General features: G+C 39.1%; 1 protein-coding gene across 1 annotated transcript in view; it reads left to right on the top strand.

Annotated features, from left to right (window-relative positions):
* Positions 1 to 3860, top strand: part of LOC149812760 (NAD-dependent protein deacetylase SRT1-like) — a 45406-nt gene extending 41546 nt beyond the window's left edge. The window contains exons 11-14 of the mRNA XM_089992006.1: positions 2079 to 2161; positions 2418 to 2485; positions 2588 to 2690; positions 3032 to 3860. Coding sequence (XP_089848132.1) covers positions 2079 to 2161; positions 2418 to 2485; positions 2588 to 2690; positions 3032 to 3550 — 773 coding nt within the window. The 3' untranslated portion in view covers positions 3551 to 3860. The remainder of the gene's footprint in view (positions 1 to 2078; positions 2162 to 2417; positions 2486 to 2587; positions 2691 to 3031) is intronic.
* Positions 3861 to 19195: the final 15335 nt, after the last annotated feature.

The following is a 19195-nucleotide window of genomic DNA, read 5'->3' as shown; positions in this document are numbered from 1 at the left end:
TCTTCTTCTCTCAAGTATTGATGCACACACTAGTATTATTTTGCTATGAGAATGAAGCAAGGCACTTCCGTCGTGTGACTCACTCTTCTTCTGTCAAGTATTGATGCACACACTTGAAGACCTATCACCGGTAATTCCTTTTTTATTAATTCAGGAGTGCTTTTTTCGCTTCAGTGAAAAAAGACAAGAGTTGCATGAAGTAAAGATACAAAATGGAATTCTTAGTCTTCCAGAAGGGGGCTGATCAGCTGAACTTTTGGTTGACTTGTTCTAAATCTTTGTTGACCCAGCGCTGTGTATTAATCAAGTTGTGTGGAGTCTTTCAAGTCTTTGGTTAGTCAATAAGATGACCAAGTTTGATAAAACAGGAAGAAAAACAATCTTTTCGTCAAAATATTTAACATCAGATAAAAGCTTTTGCAGTTTCTTATTGTTGTGTTATTACCATGTTAGGAGATGTATCTGGAAAGAGAGATAAAAAATGAAGAGGGAGGTAGTTTCTTAGTTTTTGAAGAGAAAAAGGGCTTGAAGGAATAAGGGGGGATGAATAGCTTTTACTTTAATTTTTTCTTTAGATTGTAGTATTCCATTCGCCATATTTGGGTTCTACATGCATATTCTGCACCTACCAACAATCTTACCTTTTTGACATATTGCACAATATATGAAAAGGGTAGCTAAACATGCCAAAATTGATGAAAATACGACAACAAATTTTAATATCTAATATTATATAAAATTGCAAAAGGTGTTTCCAAGTGTCCTCTTGTTGATTTAATATTATCATTATGATAATATCCACGCTGTTATCCTTAACGGTATTATATCAATTGCTCAAAGTTAGGTCGTCTTAACCTATTATCATTATGATAATATCCATGCTGTTATCTACTTGAGTGCATCAGTAGTAGATCCTATTGATTGAAATTTGTGTTACACCCATCTGCAATAAAGATATTTTTTGCACAAGTAAAATCAATTTTTTATGTTATTCTGGTATGGAATTCACAGAAGATGTTTATGACATTTGCAAGTCTACTGCTTTCTGTTTCTCGCTATTTTTCTTTTTAAACATCTCTCACCAGTTTGGTGATATAGATGTCCATTAAGAATTAGATCTGTTGTCATACTATTTTTTCAATATCGTTCTTGGATCAACTGTATGGAGCTCTTCCAATATGTTCAAGCCAATCAGTCACTACTCTTAGATTTTGTCCTTTGTAGCTCTCTTGTGATTCCAATCTATTACATCCATGTGACCATGGTATGTGCCTTATAATATGGCAGGTATGCATCCTCTGAGAGGTATGTCCTATAATGTAGCTGAAAGTTGCAGCTGTTCGTGCTTTGATAAGATTGTTGCAACTCATGGATGGCTGGAATATTTTATACTTTTTCTGAATCACATATTTGCATGGTATTCTCTTAAATAAGTGATCTAGAGATTTTCTAATAGACAAATATAGTTGTTGACCGTGATTTTCATTTCATAAAAGTTTTATTGTCTCCATTGATTTTTGATATGTGACAAAATTTATATTGTTTTCCAAACAATTATCGCTGTCTAAATAGTTCCTCATGTCACTTTCTACTCAATTTTCACTTCTGAATCCTCTGGAAATTTAAAATCATGCTTCCCGATTCTGATTCCCATACTGTTTCTCTCTTTCACCTCCGGGCAGCTGTGCTTATTCCATTAAGGCGTGAAGAATTTGTTCTAAACCATAGCCTTCTGGTTGGAACAATCAAGAAAATATCTGTACAGAGTAAAGTATGCCACTCGAGTATTTGGATAAGGATTGAAAACCCAAGATTGAAGTGATTGGTAAATGGTGTTGCTAGAACAATTTTTTGTTACATATGGTCCAGTGCAATGTCCATTCTGCTTGTTGATTAACTACAATCAAATTTTGGTAGATTTTCTTGGTGTATTAATTATTTCATGATGATTCACTGAATTTCTTCTTTTTGAGGTCCCTTTGAATGCTTCTTGTTTCTCTGAAATCTCGGTTAGTGCCTTGTGTTATTTTAAAGACGTCCAATTTTGAGGCATCCTGATCCATTACTTTGCATTGCAGGGGGGAAATTTATAAAGTGGACTATCATGATTTCAAGTGTGGATGAACAAAAGACTCCACTGCCATTCCTCAAATCAGTTGATGTAATGCTGAGCACTTGTATTTTTTCTTTCCATGCATGTTGTAAGAAATGTTTGTTTAGTCCTATAACTGCTATTAATATCATGAATCCTTAGTCAAATTTGGGTCGTTTTTATTTATTCTAATAATCTGATGGCATTTCTCCTGCAATTGTCTATTATGAAATTTTCTACTTGTTTCTGTCTGTTTATTTTTAAATTCAGTCAATGTGGCTCTCATCTAAAGTCTGTTGGCATTTCAACTTGATCTGCTGTATAGATATCCTTTCCAGAAAGACCCGATATGAAAAATGCACTTCTATGTGATCAACCATTCTCCTTAACAAGGTGCTTTAATCAGTTATTAATGTACATTATCTTTTTTATTCTTGAATAGTTTGAATTTTATGCATCTTTTTATTTGTCCTTTTTCTTTGTTGTTTCTTTTAGGGAGACTATTAGGTCAAAAGCATTTAAGATGGTATTACAGCTCAATTTTGTTGAAGGTTGTGGATGTTCATCCATTAAAATAGAGAGGACAGTCGATTTTCTGGTGAGCAAAAACTGCCCGTAAAACTGGTCTTTCTTTTTGTTGCAGAAGCTGCATATGGATCATGTGAGCATCTAATAAATGGAAGTGTAGCCAAATTGCCCAATGATTTGAAACCTTTTTGAACCTCATCCTTGGATAGTCAAGAGGCTTAGTGAAAATTTCAGATTTCTTTACTGTGGGAGATATGAGGTGTATGATTTTCATGCTTGTTAGGACCTGTATCTTGTTGTGGTAATACAGAAAAATTCAGAATCTCTTACATGAGAATAGAAGCTCAATTTAATGCTTCATGATGTTCCTAATCCACAAGGCTTTATGAGGTCCTGTGTGATGTCATGCAGGATTCTCATGAGAGTTTCAATTGTGAAAAGAGTTCTATTTTCCAACAACTAAGGGATGCAGCACTCGAAGATTCACAATGTGGGAAGCATGCTATGGTTGAAAGAAAACTTTCTTCAAATACTTTAACAACTACACATGCCATGGTAACAAGCCTCTTGAGACATGATGAATACCAGATACTCAAGGAAAATGGAGTTCCTGAAAGCAATGGGACACGCCTCTTGAGACAAAATGTACCAGTGGTCCGTAAGGAAGATGGTCCTGAAACCAGCATCATAGGCCTTGAGACGCACAACCAAACGGTGATCCTGAAGGACGCCGAAGTCCCTGAATGCAACAGTGTGACAGATGGTGAGATGGTAAGCCTGAAGGAAGATTTACACAGTAGCAGTGCAGAGCTTTCTAGACAAGATGAGCCCGTGATCCTCAAGGAAGCTGAAGCTACTGAGAGCAACTTGAAGATGATGAAGAGAAGTGGAACAGATCTTAATGGTACTCCAAAGAAAGCAAAGCAATAATGATCTTTTATTCTTTCCTTGTTTTTTTGTTTCATTCCTTCTTTTGCCCTTTCCTTCCTTTTCCATATTTCATTCTTCTAGTTTGGTGAGGCCCTTTTTTAATAGTTAAACATATGTAATTGATTATGTTGGTGCCATCTTTGGGCTGCTCTGAGGATGTATATAGATACAGTTAGGTGTTAAGAGGAGTTGGAACTGAGTGAATTTTGTATCTTCACACTCGGTGAAACATTTGGATATTGCAATAGGAATAAACGTGAAACTGCTTGTAAATTCCCTTCTGATTTAAAGAACTATCAGTTTTGTGCTATATTCACTAAAAATAAGGTCTACAATAAAAGACTTTAGTTTTAGTGTATCCTTTTCTTTTTGCTTTTATAAAGTTGGTTTCTGTTGCATCCTGAAAAAATAGCTTAAATTACTTGGGCGCAGGCCAGAACCACTGAGGATTAGGGATGACAGTGGACCGGGGTGGGGGACAAGGTATCCACCCCCGCCCCGTTTCAAAATCTGAACCTTCATCCCCACCTCCATCCCCGCACGGGGATGGATTTTAACCTCCACCCCTGCCTCCATCCCCGTTTCATGTCCTCCATCCCCAGTCCAAACGGAGTTGAGGCGGGGCGGGGCCCCGTTTCCCCTCGGTCTATAGTCATTCCTTAAAGGATTGGGGATGGGTCGGGACCGGGAAAGGCAGGGACGGGGCGGGGGAAAGCGTAAGTCCATCCCCGCACGGGGATAGATTTTAACCTTCAGCCTCACCTCCATCCCCGTTTCATGCCCTTCATCCCCGGTCTAAACGGGGTGAGGCGGGGCGGAGCCCCGGTATCCCCCGGTCCACTGCCATCCCTACTGAGGATCTACAATGGGTTTTGGTATTTAAGCGACATCTCTGTTTAGCCTTGAACTTGGGAACATTGGGCTACATTGCATTGTAACTCTGCCTAGTCACATAGTCTAACAAGTTGTTGGCATCACATGAATCTAATTATGAAGAAAATCAAAATTTCTAGTTTACAGTTGTAGGTCTGAGAAATAATATATTGAGAGATCTTAATAAAGATGCTTTCCTAAGAAATCACGCACAAATTTATATATTCCATGTTCTGGGGTTATGTAAAAGTAATCTTGTGGTATTATTGTGATAATAACAAGATAATGTCTAAATTCAGATATAGATATTTTTAAAAATAAGGATAATCTTGGATATTCTCATTTTGAAAGAAAACCTGTGGGAGAATGTTGCTTGGTACTTTCCAAATATTGGAGATATTAGTGGCAGTTTATGATGTATGACCGATGTGATCATAAATAATGTATCGCCTTTGAGAGATATGGTTGCCAGTGTAGTTTCTTGGAGTTACTCTTTTTCTATCCAACTAAGGACAGGCTTACAAAATAAGAGTTGGTTGCTGAAACATGGAGAGAGAGAGAGAGAGAGACCTTCAATCATTAAGGTTGGAAATTTTGATTCTTTTTTTATTTTTTGAAAAGCAAACTGCGTCATTCTTTGCTTGTGAGAACAAAGAGGAAATGTCTTGAATTTTCTGTCAAAACCTTTCTAGAGAGTGAATGATATGTTGAGTAATGAGGGTAACAAAAATTTGAGCGGAAGCAATATAAGATCTAATAAAGGCACAATTAAATCATGACACAAGGGTTTACATGGTTCGGTCAACACGACCTACATTCACGGGGCACAGAGAGAATAATCCACTATAATAAGAGTAAAGAGTACAATGTATAGAGTACAACGTCCAATAGCTTGTCAAAAGCTAAAGAGAATAACAACAAAGGAATCACAGAAAGAGAGGGATATAAGATTACATCTCGGGTGCACAACCCGAGTCAAAACCCACACCACAACCAACACCTCTCTCTGAGGATCAATGCGTGGTGACTAACCTTCTTCCCTCTTCTTCTCTTTACTCTCTCTCACTTCTTTTCTCTCTGCACACCACCACTCTGCCCTCCTACTTATATATGTCATAGAGCCTTCTAGATGTGAACCTTCTAGAGGTTTTGGCCCTTCAACTTTTCATGCATTAATGAGAAGCAGTGAGTAGCTATTCCACTTCCCCATATCATTAATGAGGGATAGGGATGGACCCAATATGATATACATCAGAATTTCCTTTTGGTGCAGGAAAATGCATGCCTTACATCATGTGCATGGGAAGAACGCTTGCGGCCACATTTTCATGAAAATGATGCATTAAACAAAGGAAAACATGGATAGTAATGGATATTCTCTCTCTCTCTCTGAGAGAGAGAGAGAGGTACTCACATTTTATTTTTAAATTCTGACCGTACGGATGTAATCTATGTACTTGGTTTTATAGGGACCAGTTCTTGAAGGGTTCTATTTCGACACATGGGCCAGTTTTTATAAGGTTCAAAAAATCAATGGCCCAAAGCTTTGTAAAATTTTGAGGATCCAAATATTAAAATTTTTTAATCGAAAACACATGTTCCAGGTGTGGATTCTTTGTAAATTGACTATGCCCAACACATTTATGGGGTCATAACTGAGAAAAAAACACATAAAGGCACAAAAACCCATTTAACATGTATGATTTCACGCCTAACGCGTGACCTGCCTTTCCCTTATATATATATATATATATATATATATATAGATAGATAGAGAGAGAGAGAGAGTGTGGGTGTCGTGAGACCCTCCTAGTCCGACAGCCATAGGATGTGCCTGGAATGTTTATGGATTTGTTTTTTTACATTTTCAAAGGCTTTAAGTCTTGGACCGCCACTAAAGCCTCCAGAAGTCGACAAATTGTGTTTGCTCGATTATCATCAGACACTGTGTATCTGACGATACACTGTTTCTTATGTATATATAATACACACACGAAAACCCGCAATGATCATCGAACAATCATCGGATGTGCCTTGTGGATCGATTTTGTACAAAAAAATGAGCATCGCCGGTCACGACCGCTAATGCTATGGGCAAAAAAATGGCTTTTAGCAGCGGTCAATGCCGCTAAAGGTCCTTTTTTACGTTAAAACAGAAGTGTTGGTGCCAATCAACGTGTGATCAGAGAAGTGTGGGTGCCAATCAACATTCGATTATGTCGGATGATTTATGTGTTTGATGATATGAGTTTATATATATATATATATATATATATATATATATATATATATATATATATATATATATATATATATATATATCATCTAAGGAGTTTTTGTTCAACTAGGCTCGGCCACACGGTCGTGCTCCCCAAAATTTTTTCAAAAATGACTGTTTAGTGATGGTTTTTTACCACTGCTAAAATGTGTAAAATACAGAAATATTTGTGTTGGACAGTTTAACAGTTTGATGAAACGGGCTCTTCTCTCTCTCTCTCTCTCTCTCTCTCTCTCTATATATATATATATATATATATATATATATATATATATATATATATATATAGAGAGAGAGAGAGAGAGAGAGAGAGAGATTTAACCATGTGGACACTTGCACACACGTCGTTGGACCCATGCGTGTGGAATAAAATGTTGGATACTTTAGCAATCGACTAATCAAAGTAGGGGGACTAATCTACATGTTTTATTTAGTGAAAATGAACTTTTGGATAATCGGGATCTGACCTGTATACAAGTTTATAAATGAATTGATTTTTCTGACTCATAAAAAACATGTTTTTTCAATAAAAAACATTAGCCAAGAGTCTATTCTTACTAGATCCAGCATGTTGAATACATCTATAAGGTTAGATTTAGTTAAAACAACTTGTATTATGAGATTTCCACTCAATTGCATGTAACAAATATAAATCCTTTCTTTATATATATATTGTATATATATCTAACATTAAACTAATTGTGTTTAATATTAGATGAATTTAATCATATTAAAATGATTAAAATACCCTTAAAAGTGATATTTTAAAAAATGTATAGTTATTTTTATGTCAAAAGGTAAAATTTGATGAATTCATAAAGTTACTTTTTTTATAATTGGTGTTTGACTTCTCAATTCCTCCAAATTCAAAAGACCTGGCTCAAAAAGTAGCCCTACCAATCTTTTAAGGGCATTCAGTTATTTTCATAAGGTTGATTCTGTTTAATGTTAAACCCAACTAATTTGATGTTAGATAAACTCATACATCTATATATTAATATTTACTACCTGGGTGTTTAAGGAACCCCTAGTGAAAAAATGTATTTTTTTTTTCAGATTTATATATATGTCAAATTCTACAAATGTTAAAAAATCAATAGCCTACAATGTGCTAGATGCGATATATATATATATATATATATATATATATATATATATATATATATATATATATATATATATATATATATATATATATACACTGGTTTTGCCCCTCAAAATCACATTTTCTTGGTATTTTTATCACATCTAACGCCATAGATGCCATCTATAGGTTTTGTTTACTGGGAACCAGCTTTTTGGATCATCCGAATCTGATCTGTATACAGGTTTTTTAGGTGATCCAAAATCAATAGCCATGAAGGTACCAGTTTCTCTCAGCTCATAAAAACATACTTTTTTCATCGAAAAACATGATCCAAGAGTCGATTTCCACTAAATTGAGCTTGCTAAACACATCTAATGGTTCAGATCTATCATAAAATACTTCAAAACTATGGGCCAGAATAAAAAATGGGGATATATGTATATACTAAAATGGAAGCCTATCTGACTTCATCCATGCCCGATCCATATTAGATGAGTTTTTTTTTTAATTTAGGTATTTTTTTGAAATTCTAACCTTATAGCTCATTTTCATAAGAATTGAGTCTTGGATCATTTGATTCCCATGCATGGATAGGTTTTTATAAGATTGCAGAATCAACTATTTACAGTTTTTAAAAACTTTTGAGGCTTCAAAAACTGTTTTTTCATCCAAAATGCATGATCCAAAGCCTATTTCTAGTGAATCGATTATGCATAACACATCCGTGAGGTCAATTTCTTTTTTAAAAAAGCCCATCAAGTACATGTCAGGTATATTGCCACTACACTCTCTTTAGTCATGGCTGCCCTTCATCCCCATCATCATTCTCACAGGGGTTTTGATTTTAAACTCCATTCCTATTTTATGTCTTGGATCTCCTGTCCAAATGGGGTTTGGTGGGGTGGGACCCCATTTTTCCCCAGTTCAAACGAGGTCACATCTATATGGTCAAAATTTAAAAATAAAAGAAAAAAGAAAACTTCAAAAACTCATTTAACACCTGCCCATTACTCATATAGGGTAATGGGTAGGGGTGGCAAAACCTGACACCACCCGCCAACCCGCCTCTTAGGCGGGTTCGGGTTGGGCTAAAGCCAACCCGTTTAATAAACGGGTCGACCCGCGTAACCCGTTTATTAAACAGGTCGGGTTCGGGTTGGGGGTATGCCAACCCGCCAACCCGGCTGACCCGTTTAATAAATGGGTTAGGCGGGTGGGTGAACCCGCCAACCCGACCCGCCAACTCGACCCGTCAACCTGACCCGCGAACCTGAGAACCCGTTTACCCGACCCAACCCATTTATTAAATGGGTTGGCGGGTTGTGTCGGGTTACCCGTTTATTAAACGGGTCGGGTTCGTGTTTGCCACAGCTGACCCATTTAATAAACGGGTCGGGTTCGGGTTGAGGTATGCTGACCCGCCAACCCGACACGATTGCCACCCCTAGTAATGGGTATGTGCCAAATTGATAAGTGTTAAATGGGATTTTCTGCCCTTTTAATGTTTTTTTGCGGTTCTGACCTCATAAATGTGTCGGGAATAGTCGACTTTGGCAGAATTCACACCTGAATCATGTGTCTTTGATGAAAAAAAGACATTTGAAGCCTAAAAAATTTACAAAGATTTTGGATCGTTGATTTTTCAAACCTTATAAAAACTCACCCGTATAAAAAATCAAACACTTCAAGAGATGATCCCTATAAAATCAAATACATAGATAACATCTGTATGGTGAAAAATTAAAAAAACCTTGAAAAACTCATTTAGCATGTATCATTTAGCACCATTTATTTCAGTGATTGGGCCGATTACATTGGAGACCCTAAATTTGTTCCCGACGCTCTTTGTTTGTATTGCTGAACTGGAGACGATGACCAAGAGTGGATTTGCTGCATTCAATTCCGTTTCATGCGTGGCTTGGTGCATTTAACACACGCATCTACCTAATTAAATGCTTTTCAATGCATAAACCCTTATTTGAAATGTAAACCCTTTACGCTCATAAAAATCCGATTAAGATCCATAAATAAAACCAAATCTAACTCCTAACCTAATCAGATTCTATCAAACAATACCGAGTAAATCCTCAGATGCTTGTTTTCCGACTACCAAACGGATTGAGGTTGGTCAGTTACCACCAGTCAACTAGGGATGGCAGTGGACTGAGGGACAATGGGGCCCGCCTCACCCCATTTGGACCGGGGATGAAAGGCATGAAACAGGGATGAAGGTTAAAATCTATCCCCATGCGGGAATGGAGGCGAGGATGGACTTATGCTTTCCCCCCGGCCCACCCCCTCATCATCTTAATCCCCGCCTTTCTCCACCCTGCCCTGTCCCCAATCCTTTAAGGAATGACTATAGATCGAGGGGAAATGGGGCCCCACCCCGCCTCACACCCATTTGGACCGGGGATGGAGGCCGGGGTGGAGGTTAAAATCCACATGAGAGGTGTGAATTGAAAAGCCTCAAGATTCGCGTAAATAAGGTCGTCCAAGCCTAAGTGAGAACCAAACAATTAAGTTGGCTCTTTGACAAGGAGACTAGAAGCCTAACACATGCCACTGTAAGGAGCAAGCTAGACCTTCATGAGAGGTGTGAATTGAAAAGCCTCAGGGAATGTTTTTTCTCTTTCAAAGAGCCCCATCTAATTAGTTAGTTATTATTTTATATAAGGTTTTTTAATTTTGTTTCTTAGTAGTTAGGGAGGTATGGTTAGTGTATGCCTCTCTTTTTTGTCCAATCTTTTGTTTCTTTTTCTTGATTGGTCTTTTGAGTAGTTACAGTTTGTTATGAAAAACTTTTACTCTATAAAAGACAGCTGAAAAAACATTACGAAGATTATTGAATAATATTGATTTATTCTTGAATTTCTTTCTTCCTCTCTTCTCTTTTCACACATTTGTACCTTCTTGACGTTTCTCAATCATGAACTATACTCAATTCTTTAGACAACATCAGGATTCGTTGGTGAGAAAAAATCTCATGGTAACTATTATGAGTATATCTTGAATTCTTTAACCATTTTGTTACACGATAAGTTCCTAATATATTGTGTATGTGTATATGTAGAGTTCTATTTGCCATAGTATTTGTCTCTTTTATTAGTTGATTTTCTGCTTTTATTTATGGGTTCTTTTCTTTTCTACATATTTTCTCTTCTCAATATCTCTATCGCTTGATTTATTGTTTTGCTTATTTCACAACTCTCTAAAAAAAATATCAATCTATAAAATCTGAATTTTTAAAACTATATATCTAAAGAGTTGTTTAAAATGCAAAAGTTAAAGGGATAAATTTCAAAAAATATCATAATTTATATAGATCTTATTATCTTTTTTTTTAACATCATGTTAAAATTATAATATTTTCAAAATATTAATGATATTTGTGATCATAGGAAACACACACCAACCAACATAATGATCATCATGATTTTGAACATCGAGTTATGGGTCCTTACAATTTGTCAAAACTGTTGGATCGAAATTCAGATCACACGGTTTCATAATCAACAGCATGAACGAAATCAGAACATGTACAAACATGATATTCATGATAGACAGTTGATCAAAACATAAACAAGGAGCAAACATGTCGGTTTCCGCATCATACCAAAATCCAGACAAAAGCAAAGCAACAAATAGTTGCATAAAACACAATAAAAACAACCAAAGCATGTTAATATTATGTAAAAGGCTAAGGCGTACGAAAGTACTCTCCTTAGAGAAGATTCGCCCCCACATACAGTGCAAACAGGGTTCGACGTCCTTCCCCCAGGATATAATAGCCTCGACGATCAGGATCGGTGCACTCTGACAGTTCGTCCTTCAAAGACAACCTCTCTGAACCACTGTGCAGAAAACTCTTTTCGGGATCGGTGCACTCCAACAGTTCGTCCTTCAAAGACAACCTCTCTGAACCACTGTGCAGAAAACTCTTTCCGGGAAAACTTAGGAGAGAGAGAGAGAGAGCAACAGGGAGAGAGAAAATGCAAGATCAGAGACTTCCTCAGAATTCTGTGTTTACAGCATATATGTGTAACCCCAACTCTAACCACGTTTTTATAACCCATAAACGCTTACAAAAACGTAAAAGGAACCCGTTACGGAATCCGAGGAGAGTCGAGACCCGTTAACAGACTCGGACTACGAGGAGTCATGATCCGTTATCATTCTCATAACCCATTAATGAATCCAAATAATAATAGAAAATTGAAGCAAAAAGGTACATTGGTCTTGATTGGATATGGCCCTAAATGGCCAATTACCCGAGCCTGAGACCGGCTCGGCTCGGCACAACGGGCGTGTGTGTGTGTGTGGTAGTCATTCCACCCTCTTGTTCTTAGGAACAAGTGTAAGAGTTTCCATATAGGTTATAAAGCCTATAACTTTCTTGAAACTCTTCAATATGGGACTATTCCACATCATCAAGTCCAAACTTATTCCAAAAAGGAAAAGAGCCCACGTTTTCTTCATTTGAATTCTCTCATCTCCTCTTCTTACACCCAACATTTCCCCACAAATTCAAAGAATGAAAACAGGAGGAAACCAAGATGTAAGATGAGATAATCTGCAGCAGAACATATCATGTTTCAGTAATGGTACCTTCCAGTTTAAACCACTACCTTAGTTGACTAACTTTATCCTCACAGGAACGAAGTGAACTAAAGTCTTGAACTTGAACCTTTGGTGTAGGAGTGTCCATTAGCAACAACACAATAAAGGTTCTGGTTGTAATCTTTAGGGGCGGTGCATTAAAGGCCATGCGCTTGAATCCTGTTTCATGAGTGACTTTAGGAATAACCCAATTCCTTAAACTGCGGCCACACAGTCACACTCACATAGATGGGCTTCTCCAGAGATGCACTACTAACATCTTGCCAAGGAGGCTTTGAACCCATTCAGAGTTTTAACTCTTCCTTAACTTGCAGCTACAACACCTTTTCAGAGTAATCAGGGGAACAAACACAGATACATAATATCATATTAAGAAGGTGCTATCCAGTTCACCATACAACTTGTTATTACCACATTGAATTTACTTTATAGGATCTCCACTTAGATATGTTGGGTTGCTACTGTAGATGAACTACTGATGGGTTTCAGTCCCATCTCCTCTCTGGATTTCAGAACTAATGACTTATCTAGTCCTTTCATTAATGGATCAATTGTGTTTTCTTTGGATCCAACATAGTCCACAATAACCACCAACTGAAACACCAGTTCTCTTACAGATTTTATTCTGACTTAGATGTGTTTTCTCTGCTTTTGATTATATTTTGTGTTTTTGATTTTTGCAATTGTGACCATATTGTCACAATGCATAGATATTGCAGGAATTGGTTTGCTCATTAAAGGAGTTTCTCAAGAAGTTCCTTTAACCATTCAACTTCTAATCCTGTGATATCTAAAGCACATAGCTCAGCCTCAAAAGTAGATTATGACAAGATGGTCTGCTTTACTAATCTCCAGGCGACAGCGCCACCACCCAAGATAAATACATACCCTGTTACGCCATAACTCCAGAGTTCATGACTATCCAGCTTGCATCACTATATCACTCAAGAACGATAGTGAATCTCTTGTAATGCAAACTCAAAGAAATAGTTCTTTTCAGGTATCTAAGTACCATGTCTAATACCTTTCAATGAGTGTGATTTGGACAACTTGTGTATCTACTTAATTTTGTCATAAAGAATGAAATATTCGGTCTCGTGCAATTTGCAAGATACAGCAAACTTTTAATAATCTGAGAATACCTTAATTGAGACACAGGAACACCAGTCGTATTCTTATGAAGATGAGTAGAAGAGTCATATAGAGTTGCTACAGATCTCTCTTGGTTATAACTAAATTTCTCAAGTACTTTCTCAACATAATGAGAATGAGAAATAGCTATACCATCAGCTGAACGAGTCAACTTTAAGCCTAAGATCACATTTGCAACACCCATATCCTTCATATCAAATTTACTACTAAGAAACGACTTTGTCTTATTTACAATTCTCATATTGGAACCAAACAATAGAATATCATCTACATACAGACATAAAATGATACATGCATCACTTTTAACTTTACAATAAACACATTTATCAGATTTATTGACAATAGAGCCAAATGATAAAATAACATTATCAAATTTCTCATGCCATTGTTTAGGAACTTGTTTTAGTCCATATAATGACTTAGCAAGTCTACAAACTTTATTTTCATTACCAGGAGCCACATTTGTGCGCCAGATTCAATATTTCAGAATCTCTAACAATCGTATGAAATAGTTTCTTACATTTTTTGCTTGCACGCAAATTTCATATTTTTTTAGTTTTATCTATGGAATGATCAGAAATCATTTTCAAGTTCATCATGCGTTTCACAAAATTGAAATTCACATGACCTAATCTATTATGCCACAAGTCAGATGATTCTCTGTTATAAGCAATATTAGACAATGAATTAAAAGAAACATCATTCTCTAATTTATTACTGCAAACATGTTTAACTTGAAGTTTAAACAAACCATCATCTAAGTACTCATTGCCAATAAATGTTTCAGAATGTAAAATAACAACTTTATTACATTTAAAGTTAAATTCATAACTCTCTCTAACAAGACATGAACCACTTAAAATGTTCTTTCTAACTACAGACACATGGTGCACTATGTATAAAGATAAAACTCGTCTTGAAGGCGATTTCAGATCCACGCGTCCAATCCCTAACACCCTTGCAGCTGTTGAATTGCCTATAGTCACGGATATGCCTGTTGCAGCCTGATATGAGACAAAGACAGACTTATCAGCACAAACATGCACATTAGCCCCAGTGTCAACCAACCACTCAGTTGGCTCACAAATGTGATAGATTTGCGGGTTAACAGAAACGTACCCAGTACTGGTCCCAATGACCTCAATCACCATATTGACTTGAGGCGTTCCATCTGTGCTCCCATGAGCCTTGGCCTTCTTGGAAGAACATTCCTTAGTCTAGTGCCCAACCTGTCTACAGTTCCAACAAGGTTTGTTCTTTGCCTTTTTTCTGGATTTTGGCCATAGGTTTAAATTGGTTTTTCATTGCAGATTTCGGTTTTTTGTCCCTTGCCCTTAAAAGATCTGGTCATCATATTCACTTTAGTTTATTCAGTTGGCATCACAACTTATTTCTGGCTCCTATGTTTTTCTTCAATGGCTATCGCTACCATAAGATCATCCAGGGAGATTTTCCCTCTACGGTGCTTGAGAGACATACCAAAGTCTACCCAAGACTTAGGAAATTTCTCCACGATGGTCATAACTTGAAACTTCTCAAGAAGTTTCATATCAGCCTTAGCCAAACTGTAGAGCAACAACAAAAACTTGTGTGCCTGCTCAGTGACCGACTTGCCCTCTACCATCTGATATTTAAAAAACTTGGCAACCGAGTACTTTTCAAGAACTTGGTTTTCAACATTGTACTTTTTATCAAGTTGATCCCATGATGCTTTAGCAGTGGTAGACGAGGAACAATATACATTGAACAATGTGTTGGACAAAGCCAACAGTATGCAACCACCGCATATACTGTCATTTTCCCCCCACTCTACAGCCGCATTGACCACAGCAAGATTAGTTTAAAAAATGGAAGGGCAGTCGAGTTCCAGAACATATAACAACCCTATCGTAATGAACCATATTTTCATGCGTTGTTTCCTAGGGATGACAGTGGGGCGGGGCGGGGCGGGCGATAAGGTCTCCACCCCCGCCCCGCCTCAAGATTTTATCCTCCACGCCTGCCTCCATCCCCGGCGGGGAATGGATTTTATCCTCTATCCCCGCCTTCATCCCCATTTCATGTCCTCCATCCCCGGTTCAAACGGGGATGAGGCGGGGTGGGGCGGGGATATTGAGTGGAAAAGTGGTCGGGGCGGGGATGAGGCGGGGATCGTGGCGGGGACGGGGCGGGGAAATGTGCACATCCATCCTTGCCTCCACCCCCGGACGGGGATGGATTTTAACCTTCATCCCCGCCTCCATTCCTGTTTCATACCCTTCATCCCTGGTCCAAACGGGGCGAGGCGGGGCGGGGCCCCAGTTTCCCCCGATCCACTGCCATCCCTATTGTTGCCAATGCTTGAAATTTTGTCCGACAAATTTTTCTGGCATATCGGACATGTCTACTTTAGGTACAAAAGTAGAAGTAGTCGACATGCCTCGAATCTTCTCTAAAACTGTTGTATTGAAATTCAGATCACACAGTTTCACAATCAACAGCATGAACGAAATCAGAGCATGTACAAACATGATATTCATGATAGACAATCGATCGAAACATAAACAATGAGCAAACATGTCGGTTTTTGCATCATACCAAAATCCAAATAAAAGCAAAGTAGCAAATAGTTGCATAAAACACAATAAAAACAACCAAAGCATGTTAATATTATCTAAAAGGCTAAGGTGTACAAAAGTACTCCCCTTAGAGAAGATTCGCCCCTATATACAGTGCAAACAGGGTCTAGCGTCCTTCCCCCAGGATACAATAGCCTTGACGATCAAAATCGGTGCACTTCGACAGATCGTCCTTCGAAGACAACCTTTCTGAACCGCTGTGCAGAAAGCCCTTTCCGAGAAAACTCAGGAGAGAGAGAGTGAAAGCAATAGGAAGAGAGAAAACACAAGATCAAAGACTTCCTCAAAATTCTATGTTTACAGCAAATTGAAGCAAAAAGGTACATTGGTCTTGATTGGATATGACCCTAAAGGGCCAATTACTCGAACCCGAACTCAAACCGGCTCGGGTCGGCTGGCGCGCACGCACGTGTGGTAGTCATCTCACCATTTTGTTCTTAGAAACAAGTGTAAGAGTTTTCATATAGGTTATAAAGCCTATAACTTTTTTGAAACTCTTCAATATGAGACTATTCCACATCATCAAGTCCAAACTTATTCCAAAAAAGAAAAGAGCTCACGTTTTCTTAGTTTGAATTCTCTCACCTCTTCTTCTTACACCCAACAAAAACACCAACTACCCATGAGACAAAGCTCCCATGAATTATAGAAAAGTTTTTTTTTTTTTTAACTTAGAGAAACTGCACTCGGCACGAAGACCTGGTCGCCTGCCATCCCTATAATTATTGTTCTGACAACATAAAACTCCTCCCAATCCTCGGAGCCTGCCTTGGGGGGGGGGGGGGGGGGGGCTAAGCTACGCATTGCCTTCCACACGTGGATGAGAATCCACCTTGACTGCCCCGCTAGCAACAAAGCCCCAACCCCACTAAGCCAACACCCTTGGGGCTTGAGAAGCTTACATGCTCAATAAACGAATGGTCCAGATCAAGCCAAGTAGAAACACTCACTCGTCCCAAACTTGGGGACCATAAAAGAGCACGGAACCAGATCGGACCGTCGATGTTCGAGATCAACGGCTGAGGTTCCATTGGAAGGTCAAGAGTAGGTGGTGCCACGTCTTTGACCATCGCGGCCCACGCCAACGGCACTCGTTAAAGTTGGCCCCACCGTAATCTTTTTGTCGTGTAGCGCCAGCCTCCTCCGGCCCCCTAACTTACACGAGCCTTCCGTGCACGCAAATGAATCTCTTGGGCCGGGCCCAGAACATAGGGACTATCACTGTCGAGATTTGTCCTTTATCTTTCGAGAAATTACGATCGTATCCTTTTTTGTCAACTGTTACTGCTATCCCTGTGGCGTCTGAATTGCAACGTTGCCATCCCATTGTGTGAAGACCCGAACTGGATCCGGTGGAGTCAGGTAGGGGTCGGGTTTGACGAAGACCCGACCCGTGCCAAAGAGGTCCGATCAGAATCCGAATCAGACTCAAATGGTACGTATTAATATTTGGAGCCCGGTATGGTTTGTGAAATTTCATACCAGATCGGATTCTCGACCCGAATGCTGACTAAGATCTGTAGATTTTTAATGGAAAAACAGGTAAAAAATATTGTTTTATCGGGTGTGTTTCAGTCTGATTCATGTTATCTTTATAGGATATGGGTATGGTTTCTCTTATGGTAGATCTGATTGGACCTGATTTTGGACCTAGTACTAGCATATCAAATCAAATATAGGTTTAGTCAGTCCTTCTTGGGTTGAACAAAACCTGACCCATTGACACCCCTACCATATGTCAACGGTTTTTTGACCCAGATTCAACCGGTTCAGGGTTTGATGATAAAGAAGGAACATGAATTAGAATTGAGACAGACCCAAAAGATCCGATTAGTATATGAAGTTGGGTATGGTTTGTGAAACTTCATACTAGACCCGGGTCTAACTCGAGTTTTGATTAAGATCTGTGATTTTCATACCAGACCATGGAGGCCGAGCCGAGCTGCGGTGCCAGGATGGAGTCTTTCCAGATGTAGCAGGCAGTGGAGAAGGCGGAGATGGCAGGCTGGCTGATTTATGCAATCTTTTTCTTTCTTGGTTGTGGTTGATTGGTTATTCTTATGTAGGGGTGGCAACCGAGTCGGATCTAACCCAGGTGAGTTCGAACCCAGATCTGACTTTGAGGTGTAGGTACTGGGTTCAGACTTGAGTTCGATGTGGTTTGCATAAGAGAAACCATACCTGGGTTCTATAAGGATTACATGAATCAGACTCCCTCGATATGCTATAAAATAATAGTTTTTATCCTTTTTACATTAAAAATCATGGGTCTTAATTGAAAATCAGATCAGACCCAGGTCTGGTATGATTTTTTATAAAAGCATACCCGGTTTTAAATCAGACCTCTTTCTTTGTCACCAAACCCTGATCCTATAGGGTTTGGTATGGGTTGCGTAGGAATGGCAGTGGACCGGGGGAAAGTGGGGCCCCGCCCCGCCTCGCCCCGTTTGGACCAGGGATGAAGGGTATGAAACGGGGATGGAGGCGGGGACGAGGGTTAAAATCCATCCCCGTCCGGGGGTGGAGGCGGGGATGGACATGCACTTTTCCCCGCCTCGCCTCATCCCCACCCCCAACCACTTTTCCCCGCAATATCCCCACCCCGCCCCGCCTCATCCCCGTTTGAACTGGGGATGGAGGACATGGAACGGGGATGAAGGCGGGGGTGGAGGATAAAATTCATCCCCGCCAGGGAGGTGGGGGTGGAGGATAAAATCTTGAGGCGGGGCGGGGGTGGAGACCTTGTCCCCCGCCCGGATCCGCCCCGCCCCACTGCCATCCCTAGTGTTGCGTCCAAGCTATTCTTATGATAGGGAGCCGAGTCGGAAGCCGGAACTAGTTCCTCAGAGTCGGATTTAGGTCCGGATGAAGATCCGACCCGTCCCAGTCCAAGTTGGTGCATTGGTGGTGCTGTAATTTATTATCAAAACAAGGCCAAAGTAGAATGATCCAATCGTACGGCTGAGCCGCCCCCGGGAGATGCGGAACCGACGCCCATTTATTCCCTCCATTTTATT

The sequence above is a fragment of the Nuphar pumila genome, chromosome 16 (assembly GCF_984573655.1).
Source record: "Nuphar pumila chromosome 16, dmNupPumi1.hap1.1, whole genome shotgun sequence".
Classification (NCBI taxonomy): Eukaryota; Viridiplantae; Streptophyta; class Magnoliopsida; order Nymphaeales; family Nymphaeaceae; genus Nuphar; species Nuphar pumila.
Note: the sequence above shows the minus strand (reverse complement) of the source record. Positions and strands in the feature narration are given on the sequence as shown.